The sequence below is a fragment of the Oratosquilla oratoria genome, chromosome 23 (assembly GCF_046742065.1).
Source record: "Oratosquilla oratoria isolate Oo_2021 chromosome 23, ASM4674206v1, whole genome shotgun sequence".
In the NCBI taxonomy this organism is placed as follows: Eukaryota; Metazoa; Arthropoda; class Malacostraca; order Stomatopoda; family Squillidae; genus Oratosquilla; species Oratosquilla oratoria.
This window is the reverse complement of record NC_134799.1, coordinates 39,603,827-39,625,452: the sequence shown is the minus strand read 5'-3', so window position 1 is coordinate 39,625,452 and position 21,626 is coordinate 39,603,827. Positions and strand designations below refer to the sequence as shown.

The following is a 21,626-nucleotide window of genomic DNA, read 5'->3' as shown; positions in this document are numbered from 1 at the left end:
ATACGGTAAATTGGAAGAAGAGAAATACAAGGGGACATGAAAAGAAACTCAAAAAGGATAGTTACAAAAGAGACCTAAAAAAAATAAATAAATCCATACAGAATGGTGTATATCTGGAACAAACTGGATAAAACAACAGTGTCTGGAAACACTATATACGGATTTAGGAGCAAACTAGACACTGCAAGATACAAAGATGGAACACCACCAGTATAGCACCCCTTACCATAAGATACAACTAGATAAATACACAATACAAGAATTTAAGACCAAATTAGATATGATGAGATACAGAGACAGGACACCATGAGCGTAGCTCCCCTTTCCATAAAATACAACTAGGTAAATACACCCACGCAGATCTGGGAGGTCATGGGTATCAAACCTATTAAGCTTTTACTCAAGGATCTATGTGCTACAAGAGAAATGTGGGGACTGAATGGACCTGGACCTAGATAAGGCATTTGATAAAGTACCTAACAGTTGACTTATGTGGAAATTGGAGCATGTTGGAGGACTGAGAGGCAAGTTATTAGAATGGATTAAAGATTTTTGAAGAAAAGATACATGAAGACTAGTAAAGGACAAGATGTCAAACTGGAGAGCAGTAATGAGCAGAATTCCACAAGGCTTGGTGCTTGCACCAATAATATTTCTTGTCTATGTTAATGACATGATGGAAAGAATAAGCTATGCCAACATGTTTGCAGATGATGCAAAAATCATGAGAAGAGTGAAAAATCAAGAAGATGGTAGACTGTTGCAAAAAGATCTAGATACTTTTTTTGCATGGAGCTAAGAATGGGAAATGAAGTTCAATGCAAAAAATTCCAAAGACCTGGAAATGGGTAATAGTGGCAAAAGGCCATCCTTAAACTAATCCTTGGGAAGCAAACACATTACAAAAGCAAAAGAGGAGAAAGACTTGGGAGTGTTGATAAGACAACCTGTCACATGACAGACATATCAGAAGGATTGTGAGAGAGACATACAGACTACTGCAGAAGATTAAATTGGCATTCCATTATATGGTTGAGGCCTACCGGCTCCGGCGTTTGGCCTTCGAGCCAAAAACTCCATAAATCAATCAATCATTATATGGTTGAAGACATGATGAAAAAACTCATCAAAGCCCTGATACACCCAAGACTGAAATGTGCATCAAAAGTATGGTCCCCACACAGAGTGAAGGATATAAGCAAGATTGAAAGAGTACAAAGGGCAGCAACCAAACTGATCCCCAGCCTGGTAGACGAACCATATGAGGGAAGACTAAAATGATTGGGTCTTCCAACTTTGAAAGATCAAAGAGAAAGAGGTGACATGATTACAGCATTCAGGTCACAAAAGGGAATAGATTGCATTGATAGAAGAGATCTCCTGATTAAAGATAAGAAGGCTTTAAGAGGTCATTAAAGTAAATTAAGAAAAACCACATGTCGAAAAGTTGTGAACAAAGACAGCTTCCATATAGATGTATAAATTTGTGAATTAGCTTAGAAGGTGAAGTAGCCCAAGCTGAAACAATACATGAATTCAAATCTAAATATGATATTTGGAAAACAAAGATATAGATTAAGTTGGAACTGTACATGAATTTGAATCTAGGTATGATGAAAGAATAGGAGATGGGAACCAATAAGCATCACTCCTTTCCTGTATACTACAATTAGGTAAATACATACACACAAACATGTATATATAAACTCTCTTATTTAGATAGCTATTGTAGAGCATATACTAATGTACTATGGTAAATTTTTCCCAATTTCTTCAAAAGCTGAGAGATCCTGGAGCCCCAAACATTAATTGTTCCGACTGCCATGGAAACACGAGTCTTCATTGTGCTGCATACAGAGGGCACATTGATGTTGCTGTATGCTTGCTCCAGAATGGATGTGACCCAGCCATCAAGAACAACAAAGGTAATACATTTGTGTCTCTTATGCTCTCATCTGAACCACATCAATGCACATTTAATAACCCAAGGCTTGCAGTTAGAGATGTGTTCCCAAGAAATGTAGTATAATGGAATTTGGAAAAAGCAAGAACAGAATATCGGGACAATATAAAATTGGTACAAAGGAAGTTAAAAAAAAAAGTCAACTTGGAAAGGGACCCAGGAATAACTATCACCTATGACATGGCACCAGACAAACATATCAACAAATTAGTTAGAGAAACTTTCAATTTATTAAGATCATTGAAAGTGACCTTGATTACATGGATAAAGAAATCGTAAAGAAAATATTAATTACATTGATAAGACCAAAATTGGAGTACACTGTGACACTATGGACACCTAGTACTAAAAAGAACATAAAGAAATTAGAAAGAATTGAAAGAGCAATGACAAAGATGGCACCAACACTCTCCAATTTGACATGTGAAGAAAGATTGGACAAACTCAAACTACCAACCCTGGAACTAAGAAGAGAAAGAGGAGACCTACTAACCATCTACAGAATTATGAAAGGGATGGAAGTCCTTGATAGAGATGACTTACTATAGTGGGATAGGAGAAAAAACAGGGAACACAAAAAGAAACTTAAAAAGGATAGTTACAAAAGAGATCTGAAAAGAAATAGCTTCCCACAGAGTGATAGATATCTGGAACAAACTGTATGATGAAACAGTGAGTACAAAAATTATACAAGAATTTAAGATCAAACTGGATGCTGAAAGATAAAAAAGTGGGTCATTACGAGCATAGCTCTCTTCCTGTAAAATACAAGGTAAATATATATATATATATATATAGATACACATATGTATGTATGCATTTACCTAGTTGTATTTTACAGGAAGGGGAGCCATGCTTGTGGTGACCCGTTTTTTGTATCTCGCAAGATCAAGTTTGTTCTTAAATTCTTGTATGGTGTTTGCACACACTATTTTTTCATCCAGTTTGTTCCAGATATCTATCACTCTGTGTAGGGAGCTGTTCTTTTTCATGTCTCTTCTGTAGCTGTTCTTTTTGAGTTTCATTGCATGTCCTTATGTTTTTCTTCTGTCCCACTATAATAAGTACTCTCTATCAAGGCGTTCCTTGCCTTTCATAATCCTGTTAATGGCTAGTACCACTTGTTCTCTTCTTTGTTCCAGGGTTGGCAATTCCAATTTGGCCAGTCTTTGTTCATATGTCAACTCTAAAATGTTGGGGCCATCTTTGTTGTTGCTCTTTGTATTCTTTCTAATTCTTTTTTGTACTGGGTGGCCATATCATCACTACATATTCCAGTTTTGGCCTTACTCAGTGTTTGTAATATTTTTTATCATTTCCTTATCTAGGTATTTAAAAGCCACCTTCATTGATCTCAACAAATTGTATGTTTCTCTGACTGTTTTATTCATATGTTTATATGGAGACATGTCTTTGGTGATGATTACTCTTAGGTCCTTTTCAGAAGTTACTTTCTTAACATCATTTTGGTCAATTTTATAGTGTCCTGATATTCTATTCTTGCTTTTTCCAAATTTGAAAATTTGGATTATTCTGCATTTCTTGATGTTGAATTCTACTTCCCATCTCTTGCTCCACTCTGAGACTTTGTTCAGATCACTCTGTAATGATTCACAGTCTTTTTCGCAGCTTATTCTCTTTAATAACTTTGTGTCATCCGTAAAGAAGTTCATGTAACATTCAATACTTTTGACTATGTCATTCACAAATTTAACAAACATTATCAGAGCTAGCAATGACCCCTGTGGGATGCCACCACTCATTTCTTCCCACTTTGAATATTCGTCTCTGAGCACTACTCTCATTTTTCTTCCATGTAGGAAATCCTCCATCCAATTCAATAGTTTTCAATGTATGCTTCCTATTGTTTCCAGTTTATATAGCAATTTTCTGTGTGGTACCCTATCAAATGCTTTTTGTAAGTCCAGGAAGGCACAGCCTGCTCAGCCGTCCCCTTCTTGCAATATATCTATCAATCTTGAATAGAAACAGATCAAATTAGTGGTAATCTTCCCTGTCTGAATCTAAATTGCCTCGAGTTCAGTATATTGTTCTCCAGATATTTTGTCCATCTATCATTCATGACTCTCACAAATTTGATATATAAGAAAATAGGCAACTAACTTGTTTGTACTGGTACAATTGTTGAATGGTCAGAGTATTTTAGGGAGTTGCTAAATGTTAAGGAGGATTGGGAGGGAAAGATAGTTGCTGTGGGAAATGATAAGAAAATGACTGTGATGAATGAGGAAAATGGAGGAGAAATAAGGAAAGATAAGGTGAAATCAGTTATTAAAATGATGAAAGTAGGTAAGGCACCTGGGATACATGGGTGTCATGTGGAGTGTTTAAAAAAGGGAGGTACAGTGATGGTGGACTGGCTGGTGAGGTTGTTTAATGTTACTTTAAGAGAGGGTAGAGTGTTAGAGGACTGGAGGAGTGCCTGTATAGTTTCATTTTACAAGGGAAAAGGGGAAAGGTGTGAGTGTAGTAGTTTCAGAGGGGTCAATCTGTTGAGAGTAGTTGGGAAGACTTATGGGAGGGTTTTGATTGAGAGAATTAGGAGAGGAACAGAGGGAGGAATTGGTGAGGAACAGTGTGGGTTTAGGACAGATAGGGGTTGTGTGGATCAGTTTTTTTGTGGTAAGGCAGATATGTGAGAAAGCTTTAGGAAAAAGTAAGGACTTTATTTTTTTTGGTCTTTATGGATTTAGAAAAGGCTTATGACAAGGTAGACAGGAAGGCACTGTGGGAGGTATTGCAGATATATGGGATAGGAAGAAAGCTGTTGAGAGCAGTCAAGAATTTTTACAAGAGTAGTAGAGCCTCTGAGCCTCTGTTAGAATTAGAAATGGAGAGAGTGAGTGGTTTGAGGTAAAGGTGGGACTTTGCCAGGGGTGTGTTATGTTGCCTTGGCTGTTCAATTTATACATGGATGGGGTGGTGTGAGAGGTAAATGCAAGGGTAATGGGCTGGGGATTGGAGATGGTTAAAGAAAATGGAGAAAAATAGGAGATAAGCCAGTTGTTGTTTGCTGATGATACTGTGCTTGTGGCAGGATCAGAGGAAGGATTAAGGAAGTGACAGAGTTTGGGAAAGTGTGCAAAAGAAGGAAATTGGAGATAAATATAGATAAAAGTAAGGTGATGAAATGTACAAGGGGAGGATGGCAGCAAATTGGAAGTGAGAATTAAGAGAGAGAGACTGGAAGAAATTGATAGTTTTAGATACTTGGATGCAAATATGGTGGGGAAGGGAGGAGTGGAGGTGGAGGTAGAATGTAGATTGAGAGAAGCAAGTAAATACCTTGGTGGATTAAAAAGTGTAATGAGAAATAGATATTTGGGAATGGATGCTAAGAGGAGATTGTATGAAGGAGTGGTTGTGCCAACAGCACTGTATGGGTCAGCAACATGGAACATAGAGAGGAAGAGAGGAGTTTGAATGTAATTGAGGTAAAATGACTGCGAATTATGATAGGGGTTACCAGGCTGGATAGAGTGAGAAACGAGGAGGGGAAGAGGAGAGTGGGGGTGGAAAGGGAGTTGGGATATAGGGTTGATGAAAGAGTATTGGGATGATTTGGACACATGGAAAGAAGAGTGAAGAAAGACTAGTAAAAGAGGTGTGGAAGGCAGAGGTGGAAGGAGTGAACATAAGGGGGTGACCAAGGATGAGATAGATGGGGTGAAAGGGGCATTGGGAAAGAGGGGAATGTCTGTTGAGGAAGGGAGAAGACAGAAGATAGGAGTGAGTGGAGAATGGTTGTGTATGGATGATGTGTTGCGTTGAAGGGAGTGGGTGGGGAATGGGTGAAGGGAGTATGTGTGAATGATATTTTGACGCAGCCCAAAGGGATTTCTCCCCGTCTTCTCTTTTTCTGCATGAGGGGACAAAGAGGGGGGTTGCCGATTAAATGAAGCAACCTTGCTGTGGATGTGCTGTGTCATGCTACATTGGTTCTGACCCAGGGCAGTGGGTGAGATACCGGGATGACCTGTTATCCAGGAGCCAAGATAAGAGGGAGAGAGGGGGGGTGAATGGGAGTGAATTATGTGGGTATGGAATGGGTGGGAGTAGATTTTATGCCATTTTTATTCCCCCACACCTCCCTTGTAAGGGGGAAAAAGCCATTGGTATATGTATGTTTCCTTGATAAGACAAAATCATTTGATTGAGTATCCTCAATAAATAAAGTAAAGGAAATGTCAAGCAAATTTTTTAAATGGGTTATTGTTTCTCTTGAGTGAAGACAAAGTAGAACTATAATAATCTAGAGAAAAATTGCAAGCAGGACACTTTCCAGATTACTGTACTTGTCCAGTAAGTAGATCCAGTGATACCTTGTAATAGAGACAATTTCTTTGCATGGGACTAATAATGGCAAATTAAGTTTGATATAGAAAATTGTTTGTGATGGAAATAGAGCCAGAAAATGGAAATAAAATAGGAATTCTAGAATGGGGAATTGGGAGTCGAATAAAGTAGGCTGCTCAGCTTTCCAAATAGAATGGGAATGAATTACCAGCAAAAGAGGTATGTATAAGTAATTACAGTATACTGGAGTTCAGGATGGTTTAAGATAAAAGAAAGGTATAGAGGCAAGATGGAATGAGAATAATCTCTCTCATGAAATGCACAAGGTAAATACAGCTTTGTAAGTAATCTTTATCTCACAAAATTGCTTGCAAATGTTTTTTACAAGTTCTTATGGTGGAAATTAATAATGAAACATGACTTTCATGGTAATCAAGAATTTATACTAAAAGGCTGAAACCATAATTTCTTTCTTACACAAAGGTCAGACTGCATGTGAACTTGCTCAGACACCACAGATGCAACAAGTCCTAGAAGTTCCTCCTGTTCGGAGCTTTCAGAAGAGTGTCACAAGATTTGAGGGGCAACTGTTGAGAAGAATGAGATTTATAGGATGGAAAGTATTTTGGGTAAGTCTTAGGTTGCCTTTTGAGACAGTGTCTCAACCCCTTCCATTTCAGCTGACATTTTTCCTATTTCTTTGGTTGCTGCCAGGCTATTTGATTAATCTCTGTGCCACCCTCCCAGTAACAAAAGGGTTATAGACTGTCTATAAACCCCTATATTGAGTGGTGATTTTTCTTTTATTCTAACTGTATATTCAGGGGACCAATGACAGGTACCTGCAGTTGGTAGTCCTGCAAGATTTATATCAAGGAGACTCATCTCTTTGTCATCCATTTGCAAATCTGTGAACACCCTCACCTCTATTTGGAGATGTAACTGTCTCTGGACCAGGCCCAGGATATCTTTCAACTTCAACTGTATTTCCTCCATCTTTCCACATAAGGAGAGCTACCAGCCAATGATTGTTCTTCTATTACTGCAAGCCAATTACACATAGCATCTTTGCACACCTTGTCACTCCCTTCTTGAAACACCTGTATTCCTCCACTCCTACATCTATCCTTCACCACCTCCCACACTTCTCTCAGCTTCTGCTTGTATTCCAGTTCCTTTTCCTTCTCATTTAAACAGTTTACTTCTAGCACCTCTACTTTCTGCCCTTTTCCTCTTTCTCTGCCTATCCTCCATTCTCAGCTTACCTTCCTTTAAAAGAAAAAATATATATTCTCCCACTCTCTCCCCTGAGAACATGGACATCCAAAACTCTTCCTACTCTTCTTTTGGATACCATTATAGTCCATTAATACATTATCAACCACCCTTCCATCCACCACCCTTTCCCATGTATATTTATGCTTGACCTTTTTCCTAAACACTGTGTTAGCTATCATGAACACTGCAAACATCTCTCCACCATTAACTCTTCCCTTTTTATTCTTATTTCTAGGCTGTGCTTGAAAGAGGGGTACTCACATTCTTTAACAAACGAGCTGATGCTTGTTCAGGTGTCAATCGGCGTGACTACAAATACATGGATGGAGCTAAAGTGGTCCCAGCACCTGGTGATAGTGCTATGTTTGTGGTGCATTATAATGATGGTACCTGTCATAGGCTTAGTGCAACGCCTGACCACCAGAGAGCCAGCATTAACAGACAGGTATGTATACCATTTCTTTGAGTCTTTTATGTCTAATAGTACATATTGTTGATGATTCTAGGTAGTGTGGTGTGTGAGTGGACTAGGGCACTAGTGTCTGGAAATGAGTAGCTAGACAGAATATTTAGTATTTTGAAGAAATATCCAGTGCCTATATTCATGTGGGCAATATTACATCAAAAAGGTGGAGTCATAGAGATGGTACAGAACATTTTTAAGAAGGGTACCAGAATGGAGGGAGAACAGAATTTAAAAGTGGTCAGTATATTTTTTTGAGTAGAGGTTAGTCTTCATTCATAAGAGAATGCTGCTTGACTTTTGTCCATAGGGATGCCATTAAAATTACTAAAATATTGACCACATAAAACTGATGCAATTAATACCCTAAACAAGAAGAAACTAGGTGAATGGCAGTTCAAGTCTTGCTAAAATAAGTGCATATAAGAGCATGTAGTCTTAAATCTCTAAGCTCTGACAAAAGCATCAGTACTTAGCTACCTTATAAAGCAGGTAATGGCTAAAAGGTTGAAGAAAAAAATGATAATTCAATGTTTGCTTTTATTGTGGTTGTGTGGATATTTTGATGGAGCCCAAAGGGATTTCTCCCTGTCTTTGATTTCCACATAAAGGGACAGATGGGTCACATTGTAAGTGAAGTAGGCATGCTGTGGATATGCTGGGTCTTGCTGCATTACTTCTGACCCAGGCATTGGACAGGTGACAGGGATGACCATTCACAGGGAGCTAAGATGAGAGGGAAACAAGGGTGGTGGATTTACCTAGTTGTATTACACGGGAAGGGAGCTATGCTCGTGGTGGTCTTTGTATCTTTCAGCATCAAGATTTTTCTTAAAATCTTGAATAGTATTTGCACACACTGTTTCTTTATCTAAGTTATTCCATATATCCAGCACTCTGTGTGGGAAGCTATTCTTTTTCTGACCACTTCTATAGTTATCCTTTTTTAGTTTCTTTTCATGACCTCTTGTTTTTCCATTGTCATTTTTTAGTAAATCATTCCTGTCAAGGATTTCCATTCCTTTCATGATTCTAAATATAGTCAGTGGATCACCTCTTTCTCTTCTCTGCTCTAGCATTGGTAGTGGGTGTGTGACTTTGACTTGCCTACCTCTGTTATAAGGAGAAAGAAGCCCTTAGTATATAGATAAAATTGCTGAGGTGGTTTAGGCATATGGAAAGACCGACTGAGGGAAGACTAAAGAAAACAGTATGGAAAGTAGAGATGGATGGAGTGAACTTGAAAGGAAGACTGAGAAAGAGGTAGATGTATGGGATAAAGGGGGCATTGAATCCAAAAGTAATGTCCATCAAGCACAGAAAAGAGAATGGAAAGGATAGGAGTGAATGGAGAGAGATTGTGAATGGATAAAGGAATGGCATGGCCTGAAGGGGTGTTCTTCATATCTGCCCTGTAAATGTTTTCACTGGATGAGGAAAAGGTCAACATATGATGAAATAATAGGAGCAAACCAGCTCTGACTGTTGGTCCATGTGAAGAGATGCTGTCTCCTACTACATTGCCTTTGACCCAAACAATGTGGCAAGGGACAGGGATGATCCTTTAACCACAAAATGCTGAGATGGGAAGGGAGATGATTGAGTTTTGATTTGTTTGGAATGGGTGTGTTCATGGATTCAGTCAACCCCCATATGCATGGGAGAACATCCTTTGATAGGTATGCATATATATATGTATATAGAATATTAGATTAGCATGTAAATGATGGTATTTTATTCATGGTGGTAAGTAGGCTTAGATTCATAAAGGGCAAATGAATTTGTGCCAGTAGGTAATGTGTGGTGCAATGGAAATCAGAAGAGTGGTTTAGCTTAAGAGAGAAGGAAATAATAAAGGTAGAAAATGAAAAGGGCATTTGGATGTCATGGAACAAGAGTCTAGATCTTAAGAATGGCAATCAATCAAAACATTGCCCCAGGTCTCTCTTGCAGGGACCCATGGTTCCAAGATGACCAGGAACCCCAGTAGATTGGCCTGCAAATCAATATAGAACAGTATAGTAAAAAAAGGCAAAGGCATGGTAGATAAACATATGACAACATTTTCTGTCATTGCTGAGAATAGAAAAATATTCATGTACTGTAGACTTGACTTGAGATCCACAGCAATAATGTAGAACATGTACTGAAAGAAAATAATGCAACTAGAGGGTGTCCATAAAATCATTAATGTAGTATTTTTATATGTACCTTTTTATTTTTTGTTTCCAGAAATGGGTAGCAGCTCTTGGCTCACATATTAGATTTGCCTCACATTATGTTCAACAAGGGCTCAGCTTTGATACAGATGATGATGATGATATTGAAAGTAGACATGTAAAACCTCTTGGATGTATGCAGGTATGTCATCTTATTTTTTTTAAGATTTGTAAATTCTATCTAATTTTCATATAGAGTGTGGTGGACAGTGATGCTTAGATAGTTAATACAACTGTAAGTGAAAAATTCTATTGAATGGTTATAAAAACATTGTAGATAAGCTGCTTCCATGACTTGAAGATATTACAGTTAAGTACAATTAGGTAAATACAGCATAAACACCATTCCAGCTTTCCTTTCTGTAGAGATCTATTGATAGCCCTGAGGACTTGACAGCTGTGAGACTACAGATTTATGGACAAGCTTGAAAATGCAGTGATTGATTGACAAATGGTACTTTTGTATTTTTATTTCTACAGGATGCTCTACAAAATGCTTCAGCTCATGAGCAACTTTTAGAGCAACAGTTACAAGAACTCATGGCTCTTGTGGCTGCACAGGACCTTGATGAATCAAAGCAAGGCAGTTTGTATAATATTCTCAAGGTAAGATTTATTACTCCTCTTCACACACTCTCTTATGTCATAACTCTTCATGGAAGATTACTGACATTTTCTTCTCCCATCACAGTAATTTTTCTGGCACCTCATACTGTCACAATCAATCAATCTCTAACCTCCTCCACATTCAGCAATTCTCTGAAATACTCCACCCATCATCCCCTTTCCACCTTTACTTCCATTAACATCTATCTGTACCCTATACCTTTTCCTTTCTGACTCAACTCCTTTTGCTCTCTTCACTTCCTTCCAAAACATGTTTTTATTTAATCATCTATTTATTTTAAAAAGTCTCCATCACACTCCTGCTCCACTTTACATCTGCCCTCCTCTTTGCCTCCCTCACCTTGCATTTTGCCTCTCCTATGCTTCCCTAGTCTTATCTTGCAATCAGTCCTCATATGCTCACTTCTTGTCCTCCACCACTGGCTTTATCTTTCTATCCTAACATTTGCTTCCTCTCCTGTTCCCTCCCAGCTTCCTTATCCCACAAACCATCTTTGTATTTTTTATCACCTGTTTCCCTATTATCCCTCACTAATTCCCACACTCCTCTCAGTTCCTCTTGGTATTCTTTCTTTTTATCCTTCTCATTTAGTTTATTTACTTCAGCACTTCTCAACTTCCTTTAATTTTCTTCCTTTTCCACTTTTCCTACATCCACAATTTCCATACTACCAAAAAGATGACAATCCCCCACTCTCTTCCCTGAAAACATGGATGTCCAGAATTCTTCCAATTTTCCATGTGGTTATCTATACATAGCCTACTAATGTCCTATCAACCACCCTTTCCCATATATGATTATACTTGGTCCTCTTAAACATTTCTATAATCAACTCCCATTCTAGACATATCTCCCACATAATCTTTCCACTGTAAATCATACCTGGTATCCCAAACCTCCCCTCTATTCCATCTATTGGCTCATCTCCTACTATAGCATTGAGATCCCCAACACCCCTGTATTCATAGTCAGCACCCAAAGTGATGATACTGTATGTTTTTGCTTCACAATACAGTATTTATATCATACTTATCTTACCTCTTAATACTTTGATGGGTGGCCCTTCCTCTTGAGGCAACATTAAAGATGTTTGTGTACAGAGCAGGTTTTGGAGGAGGGATAGTTCCAGATTGCTCCAGATTTCCTAGATGTGGATGTGTTGCAGCCCCATAATTGGAGCTTCATCAAGCTCCAGGACTTTTCTATGGGGTTTAGATTTTTATTATTATTTGTCCAGTCCTTGATGCAGTCAATATCCACCCACTTTAAACCTTTCACAGGTCAATATGGCAGTGTTAGCTAATGCACTGCCCTGCATAAGTATTTCACTTTTTCAGTATGCGAAATGGTCATCCAAGTTGTCAGCAATAAGCTCAAGATAAAGTTCTTTGTTCAGTGAGGTTCTTTGGCAACACCACTAAATCCCCATTGCCATGGTACCCAAATACTCCCAGACCATGATACTATCTGAGTGTTTTACAATACTCTTAGTGTACTTTAGAAGCTAAGGATCCAAGCTAGGACACAACCTGACCTTCTCCTCTTGGTTGCGAGTCATGGTGAAGGTGGCCTCATCAGCCCACAAAACTGTCTTTCACTTCTCTGGATCCTACACTAAGTATTTACGTAGTCTTTTCTTCTTTTGCATTGCTAGAGTGCTGCATAGTGTGCAGAGGTGGACAAAAAAAAGCAGGATACAGGAAGCAGTGAACTGTCATTTAAAGAAAAAAGGTCAAGGTAGCTTTAAGTGACTTCTGAGAGAATCCTGAGGGTTGACGAGTTAAACACCATATGAGGACGGAGCCTTTATTTGTACTGGTAGTCCTCACTTTACGCGCTAGATGCGTTCCAAAAGGCAGCGCGTAATGTGAATTTCGCGTAATGTGAGGAATTAAACTCACTACTTTGCTGTTACAAGTGTTTCCAATACCATAATCCTTCCTGCAGCTGAGCCACGAGCTAAGCATATAACCTCTGACCTGCCTTGTTGTTGTTGATTTACCACCACATATGGGATCACGGGTTAATTGGCCTTTACGCCTTGATAAGTAGCGTCCCTCTGCTGATCTGCACGCTGTTGTTGTTGTTGTAGCGGCAGCTTATTGCGATTCAAGGATGAATAAATTTCTTTCAAGTTTTTTTCTACATTCATTTTTATTTTACTTTTATGAAAATAAAATTACCCTTGGACAATGAAAAAAATCATGGGTCAGGAAACCATCCCGCAAGCTGAGATGTTGCTCTCACACGTTTCCATACTGACAACAACACAACACTCACCGCTCGCTGTGTACTATTGTAGATTCCTAACTAGGCTTCACCCCCTGACGTGTCACTGCGCGCTATATCGGACTCGGTGTGTGTGTGTGATGTTTGTGGTGAGGCAGGGGCGGCAGGGTCATCAGGAGCGTCCATCTCCGATTCGGTGCCTGTCTCCGATTCGCTGGTTAGCTGACTTGGTGTGCGTTGTCGGAAGAAGTTTGTGATCGGCTGTTGTTTTGTCTTTTGTTGTTTTTCTTTTAACATAGCATTATAGCAAGCCATGTTCTCCATCACACGTCGTATGATGGTGCTGCTCCTCTCGACATTAGGATCATTCTCCTCTATGACCCTCATTGCATGCATCAACGAGTCCATACACTCAGACAAGTTGGCAGCTGTGAGGGCTCGCTGTGGTCCTGGTGATGCTGCTGCTGCTGCTGCTTCCTCTTTCTCCTCCATCATTTTCACTCTCTCTTTCTCGATGTCAAACAAATCTTCATTGGAGAGCTCTTGTGTGTGAGACTGAAGCAAGTTGTCGATGTCCTCCTCTTCCAAATCCTCGAAGCCAACTTGCTGTGCTAGACGCAGACTTTTAACGTTGGCCTTGGCTACATTGTCGTCTATGCTGTATCCTTTGAAGTCGTGGACGAATTGAGGACACAATTTTTTCCAGACTCCATTGCAGCATGATGTTGGCACTTCACTCCACGAATCCTTGATGAAGGTTAGAGCATCTTTTACCGTGAACTGCCGCCAATAATCACGGACTGAGATGTTTTGTTGCTTCGTCACTTTCACAAGGTTCGCCAATGTTGAACGTAGATAATACGCCTTGAATGTCGAGATTATCCCTTGGTCACAAGGCTGGATGAGCGAGGTCGTGTTTGGCGGTAAAAACACGATCTTGATGTTGTTGCTGATATCGGCCAGGTATGCTGGGTGACTTGGCGCGTTGTCCACAATCAACAAGATCTTGAAGGGGATGTTTTCTTTGTTGCAGTACACCTCCAGCTCCCTGTGCAGTTTATTCTTGAAATAATCGCCAAACACTGCCCCAGTCATCCAGCCCTTCGAGTTGGCATACCAGTACACTGGCAGAAAGGCCTTGTCGTAACCCTGGCCAAAAAAAAAGAAACGTAAGATTTTATACGGTCTAAAAAATTCATTCGCACAATCTTTTGCATAGAAAATGGTAACATGGAATAAGGTTAGTTTTACAACTCTTACCTTGAGGGCTCGAGGATTCTCTGAGTGATACACAAGTGCTGGCTTGAGTTTGTAGTCGCCCTCTGCATTGGCCCCCAACAGCAGCGTTAAGCGGTCCTTAGATGCCTTGAATCCGGGGGCAGAAGCTTCCTCTTTGGAGATGTAGGTGCGGTTGGGTAGTTTCTTCCAATAGAGGCCGGTTTCGTCGATGTTGAACACTTGCTTTGATGAATAATTCCCGTCTTCTATAATTTTCTTGAGCTCTTCTGGGAATTCGGCTGCAGCTCGAGCATCAGCTGAAGAAGCTTCCCCAACCAACTTCAAATTATGAAAACTGTGCCTTTTTTGAAATTTATTAAACCACCCGTTGCTGGCAGAAAAAGGCTTCTTGTCCCCTTCAATGCTGTCATAAATAGACAGCGCCTTCACCTTAATCAGCGCCAAGCTAACCGGCACACGAGTCTTATTTTGATGCTCAATCCAAGTTGCAAGCATCTTCTCCATCCTTTCCATCTCCATAGGGCGAGAATATGATGACTTGTTAGCTTGTAGAGGCGTTCCTGATTTGGCAGCTTCACGAATCTTGGTGGAGTTTTGTTTTATGGTCCTCACCGTAGACTCGCTGAGGCCCATTGCCGCCACAATCACATTGTTTCTCTGCCCTTTATCTAACCTGTCCAGAACTTCCAGCTTTTGCTCCAATGTCAATGTCTTCCTTGCTTTCTTCTGCCTACCATCACAGGCTGGAAATGTCGCTGGGCGCTTGGGAGCCATGGTAAACAAGAACACTGATGATTTGATGAACACAGAGATGCTGACACAACGAAGCGTTGGTAAACAATGAGCTTGGTGGCGAGAGGGATGCGGAGGCTGGAAACAGCTAGCGTCACCTAGCGGCTGCCTTACGGAACTAAATCGCAGCCCGCGTATTTTAACTTTCCGGATTTCGCGTTACTCTGAGGAATTTGTGTAATGTGAGGAATACCCCCTAGTTTTGGACACCGCTTTAATGTGAAATCGCGTAATGTGAACCCGCGTAAAACGAGGATTACCTGTACAACGTTTCACTTATTACAGCTTTTTCAAGTACTTGAAAAAGCTGTAATAAGCAAAACGTCGTACAAATAAAGGCTCCGTCCTCATATGGTGTTTAACTGGTCAGTCTTGTCGGCAACTGCCACTTTCATGAAAAATCCTGAAGGTGATGAAGCATCAGGTGTACAACAATCCTCACATCAGTACAAAAAGAAATGAAGGAAAAGAACCTGAGGCTCCTTCAGGATGTCTCAGTGCAGATGATACAGAAACACCTCTAGCAACCTCAAATTTGAGTATTGCAAAAGAGGAAAAAACTACTGTTTTATTGTTTATATTTAGTCTGGGATTCAGAGAAGTGGAAGACAGTTTTGTGCTCTGATGAGACCACCTTCACAGTGACTGGCAACTGAGAGGGGAAGGTCAGGATACATCCTTGCTTGGATCCTTACCTCCTAAAGTACACAAGGGGACTGTAAAGCACCCAAATAGTGTCATGGTCTAGGGTGCATCTGGGTACTATTTAGTGGTGTTGCTAAAGAATCTCACAGTGAACAAAGAACTATCTTGAGCCACTTAGATGAGTACTTCACATCCTGAAAAGTGAAATATTTATGCAGAATGGTGCACCAGCTCATGCTGCCAAATTGATCAATGAATGGTTTGAGTGGGTGGATATTGACTATATCAAAGACTGGCCAGGTAATAATCACAATCTAAACTCCATAGAAGACCTCTGGAGTTTGATGAAGTGTCATTCACAGGGCTGTGATACATCCACCTTCAGGAGATCTGGAGGAATCTGGAACTATCCTTCCTTCAAAACCTGGCTTTATATGTATCCATACATCTCCAGAGTTACCTAAAGAGGAAAGACCACCCAATAAGATATTAGAGGTAATGTAAGTATGATATAGATATTTTTTCTGTTGGCCTATATTGTGTTGTGGAAAAAAAACCCAGTGCCATCACTTTAGGTGTTGAATGTACATTTCTCCACCACCATAACTCTTACCTGGTATCCCAAGACCTCCTTACTACTACATTTATTGGCTCATCTATTCTAGCATTGAGATCTCCATTGCTACCACATTTATATCTCTCAAAACTCTGTACTGACTCGTTTAGATACAATTAAAAAATCTTCCTTTTCCTCTTCATTGTTCTCACTACCAGGACCATATACACTTGCAAATACCCATATTTTTTATCACAGTTTCATTTTTACCCATATTATTCTTGACATTTCCCTCCACTCCACCACACACTTTCCTATCTCATTACTAACCACCAAAGTCTCTCCTTCCCTTCCTTGTCCACTCATCATTGCATACACCTTCCTCACTACACTCACAAACTCAAACTTGTCCCTCCCCTTCAAAAAGTTCTACTTGGGAAGAGGTGATTAGTGGAGTTCCACAGGGATTGGTACTGGCTCCAATAATGTTTGCTATATATGTGAATGATATGGATGAGGGTGTGGACAGTTACATGAACTTCTTTGCTGATGATGCAAAATTGTTGAGGAAAGTGAGCTTTGAAATAGACTGTGAGTCACTGCAGAGAGGATGACACTGGGGGTCATCACAGGTCAACCAAGTCCAAGGCTGCTCAAATTGTGAATGTGTGGTTGCAGACCAAGAGGACAGACAGTCTGGCAGACCCAGCCTTCAACAGTGAGAACGTCCTCATTGACCTCTTCTTGAGGAACAACACGGCAATGCAGAGCAGTGCCGTGGTGGAGCACTTGTTCTCCCTTGGCAAGGACATCATCAAGGCTAAGAGGAGCTCCCTGTCTGATGAAAGCTTCAATATGCTCATGTTTACGAAGGGGGAACATACTGCAGACCCTGGTCTAGACTGTGGCTGTGGGCAAGATGCAGGGATGACCTGTCATCCAGGAGGAGCCAAGATAAGAGGGAGGGAGGGGTGGATGGGAGTGGAATATGTGGGGATGGAATGGGTGGGAATGGATTTTATGCCTTTGTTTTTTGGCCACCTCCCTTGTAAGGGGGAAGAAGCCTTTAGTATATGTATGTAATTAAAGCAGTACTTTTCTAAGATTTTTCTAAGTTTTCTAAGATAACACTAAAAATAAAGATTGGGATTGATCAATTTTTTATTTAAAATATCAATTTCATTATCACTTGTATCAGAATTTTGGATTTATCAATTTATTGGTTATCGCCTTATTGGGTGATAAATTTATTGCCAGTTACCGATTATCAGTTATTGCCACTAAGTATCATTATTGATTTATCAGTTATCACAATCAATTTTTTTGTTATGCCCACCACTGCTCATGGGCCGTACTGCAGAAGTACTATATCTTGCTGCATTATAGATATGATCTGTGTGATTTTGAACAGGGATGACCCTTCATCCATGAGAACTAAGATGGGAGGGATAACAAATAGATTTTTGAACGTGTGTGTGTGCTGTGGTTCAGCCATTTCCTTTATAAGAGGAAAAAGACCTTTTGATATATGTATATACTTCTGTCACAAATTTACATCCCAGCTTTAGTGCTGTCTTTAGTCTGTTTTTATCTACTTCAGCTCCCCTCCTAGCCCCCAACCATATATCACATCATTCAAGTACTGATTTAAATCTTTAATCATATTTGTTGTCATAATGAGCATGAATACTTTTCTACTAATAAGAGAAGAAAAATTATGTGAGATAATAACAGAATATATATATATATATTACATAAAATTCTATTCTATTTTTCCAGAAATTTTCTTTAATCAGCAATACTGCAAGAAACATGACTTCTAGTTTGAGTCATTGCCTTACATTATTCAAGCAACAGGAAGAAGTAAGTATTGTGTTCATTACATAGCTTGTTTTGGGGTGTTGTGGTTTAACCACCATAAATTACTTGCTATTTGGGCCTTTATTGATGGTAGCACAAAAAATATATGTATAGAAATAATATTTATGTATACCATAAAAGATTTATATAATAATTTTGAATGTGAGCCTTCAACCCTTCTCATCTATCTCATTACATAACACAAGCAAAACCAACTGAATGCTCCAAAAACCTACATCAGCAGCATACTGCTAAAAAATCTACAGCAATCTGCCACCTGCTCTACACAGCACATCCATACACAAACATTCAGTCAGATCACAAAACAAACACATGACCAACTACCAAACACCCTACTCCAACAAACTCCTCACAGAAAAATCCTTCCCAAAAGAAGCAAGAACCACACTGGCATTTAGTTCACCATCCAGTATTGAAACAGTACCAATACAGAATAGGCCCCTGATGCAACCATCATGTAGAAGATACCAAACACTTTATCTCACACTACTCCACCCTAACCACACCCAGACAACAACATGATATTTCTTCCTTGAGTGACTTTTGGGTCAATCCAGTGGCAATAATTTGTAAGTAGAATGTGTTTGATCAATACAGGAAATCCCATATATATATGATAGCGATAAGTACCCTTAAACACTTTTGTAACGATAATTTGTATATTGAAGCAGTTTATCCCATAAGAACTTTAAGAAAATGTGGAGATGTGTTACAGGAGTCCCCCCCCAATAACTCTTAAAATATGTACTAGACAGATAGTAAAGCTCTTAAATCTACCGTTGTAATGTCAATAAAAGATAGATTAACTTAAAATTAGTGTTTACTCAATAATTATTTACAAAAGTTAAAATGAATACACTCCCCCCTCGATTTAAGAACACTCCATGTACGAATTTTCACTATAACAAGCAAAAAATTGTCCCAAAAATCGAAATATGAACTAAAAATTTGCCATAACGAATAAAATCCAGTTGAAAAAATTACTGTATGAATCATGAATATTATGAATCATGAATATTAAAAAATAAAATTATTTTTACATCATAAATATTAAGAAAAAAAAAACTGCCATATGTCCAGGTAAAAAAAAATAATAATAAAAGTGAAAATAGATACGTACGTACTAAGAACCAACCGCCCAGTTTGTCATTGTTTGCAAAACAACGCCGTGTACTGCTCAGTCTACTCACTCGGTCTTGGTTAATCGTGGATTATTAGCATTATTTCAAGTGACATTGTGCCTCCTAAACGTTATTATCTACTTTGCATATTGATATTTTATGTGTCTGTATGTAATTAGCAGAGAACAGTATTCAAGATTATGCATATTTAATGATGTGATGACTTTATAGGGACATGAAATTTGTTTGTAAGAACCTATCTCGCATAATATAATGGGTTTATATGGGAAAAAAGTGCTTGATTTAGGTATATTCGATATACGAACGGTTTTTCAAGAACGTAACTACAGGTAAACGTCGACTTACGATGGCATTAGGTTTCGATAGAGCCATCGTAAGACGATTTCATCGTAAGTCGATCCCCAATTTGTGTATCACTGTTCCGTGGTCACTGTACCTAGCCTACCTGTATATTAACCACCAGAGATACTGAATATAGCCTATTAAACATGTACAGTAGTTTATTTAATTATTTTTATCCTTTTTACCATATTCAAACACTATAATATGTATTTTTAGTACGGAACTTAAATCTCGCGGGCAGCAGCCAATGCCAGCCCTACGACGTGACGTAATAATACTCGCATCATAAAATATAGTCACCGCTTATATTGATCGTTCTCTCTTTCACCCGCGAATTTTGAAAACCACAGAGAATGGGATTCATGGCACATTTGAAAGAATGTAAAAACACAGGGGCGACTACAATAAATATAATCAAGACGCCGATATGGCCGCGTCGCGAATCCACTTGCTCCTCATGACGCCTACGTGTGCGGCACCGTATGGAAGGGGTTAAATTATCATATCGTCGTCGTCGTCGTCGTCATCGTAAAGTCGAACAATTGTAAGTCGCGGCCATCGTAAGTCGACGTTTACCTGTAGTTTGTAAATTGAGGGAGGAGTGTAACTGTAGTGAGCCACACAATGTGACACTACATATTGCTGAGGTGAGTGAGGAGAGAGACAAGGCATCATTTGACTTGCAGCTGTTCAGCTTGCCTCCTCTGAATCATAGGATGAGGTAGGTGACACAGGGTAAGTTACTTGAACATCCTGGGATGAGGAAGTTCTAGAAAGTGAAGTATCCATGGTTGAGACAGATGGAATGTCTAGTGCATTATAGTTGTGGGCAGGGGAGCCTCTTGGGAGGCATGGCAAAAAGAACCCAAATAACAAGATGACAATGAATGAACACCCTACTATAGTAATGACTGGGAACAGACTGAGAATGAGTCTGTTTTTCACAGTCTGTTTTTATTTGAACAAAGTGGTGTGTAGTTACTTTCTTTGCCATATGTGAGATGCACTGTAGTTGCTTGTGTGGTAAACTTGGTTCTGTACAGTATTTTCATAATTTTTTCATACCCATCATACTATTAAGGCACATGCCTTTTGTATAGAGAAAATTGTCATCACCTTTTCCTTTTTGTACCATTGAATCTTCATATATTGAAGTTTCATATATAGGGGATTTCCTGTATTGCCTTTTTGGTATTGCTGCTAATGTAACAATATCTTTGTCCCAGTTGCTGTTCACATAGCCATGCACAAAATTATTTGTTTTCCTCAGCAAAACCTTTCAGTATAACTTTCAATAGATTTATGGTCAGATGATATTTTTTCTTCAGATTTTTTTTAAGCTCTAGTAAAATAAGGGTGAAACTGATATGGAGGTACATTCTGGTGGCTGGCAAATATGATATAGTCAAGCATCATAATAATGGATTAATTGGGGGGAGCACCTGTCTGTTATTGTCAGTTGTCAACAATCTCTTGGCAACAACACAAAATTTCTTCCCTGAATGAGCTATGGGCCTGTCTGATAGCCATTGTCATGGACTAGCCTTTGCATTTGAGTTGATGTATCAAATCTTGGCTGTGATTTGAACAGTTCCTTCAATTCACTGGCCAGAGTGATCATTTTGCCTTTTAATGGAATTCCAACCTTCTTTTGGACAAAAAAGAAAAGGTGATGTGCAAAACCTATTTAATTTACATTATATAAAAATCGTATTTCAACTTACAATGAAGTTGGGTATGAACAGAGTGTGAGTGTGGAAGTCAGAGAGACTCAGTGCCCGCATCTTCTTAAACTTATACCATGACCACACAACATTGGTGCCAAGGAAAAGTGCCAATGTGTGCCTTTATAAGCCTATTCTATCACTATTTGCCTGGCTTCTTTATTTGTGTGCGAAGAAGACTTACACAAATTCAATAATTACCTTTCTA

The 21,626-nt window shown here is 39.2% G+C and overlaps 1 protein-coding gene across 4 annotated transcripts in view; it reads left to right on the top strand.

The window, feature by feature from the left end:
• LOC143038084 (oxysterol-binding protein-related protein 1-like) overlaps positions 1-21,626 on the top strand; it is a 511,761-nt gene that overhangs the window by 104,803 nt on the left and 385,332 nt on the right. For all 4 annotated transcript variants that reach the window (XM_076207017.1, XM_076207015.1, XM_076207016.1 and 1 more), the window contains 6 exons: positions 1,781-1,925; positions 6,764-6,909; positions 7,794-8,003; positions 10,254-10,382; positions 10,721-10,846; positions 18,109-18,192. In XM_076207017.1, coding sequence (XP_076063132.1) covers positions 1,781-1,925; positions 6,764-6,909; positions 7,794-8,003; positions 10,254-10,382; positions 10,721-10,846; positions 18,109-18,192 — 840 coding nt within the window. The remainder of the gene's footprint in view (positions 1-1,780; positions 1,926-6,763; positions 6,910-7,793; positions 8,004-10,253; positions 10,383-10,720; positions 10,847-18,108; positions 18,193-21,626) is intronic.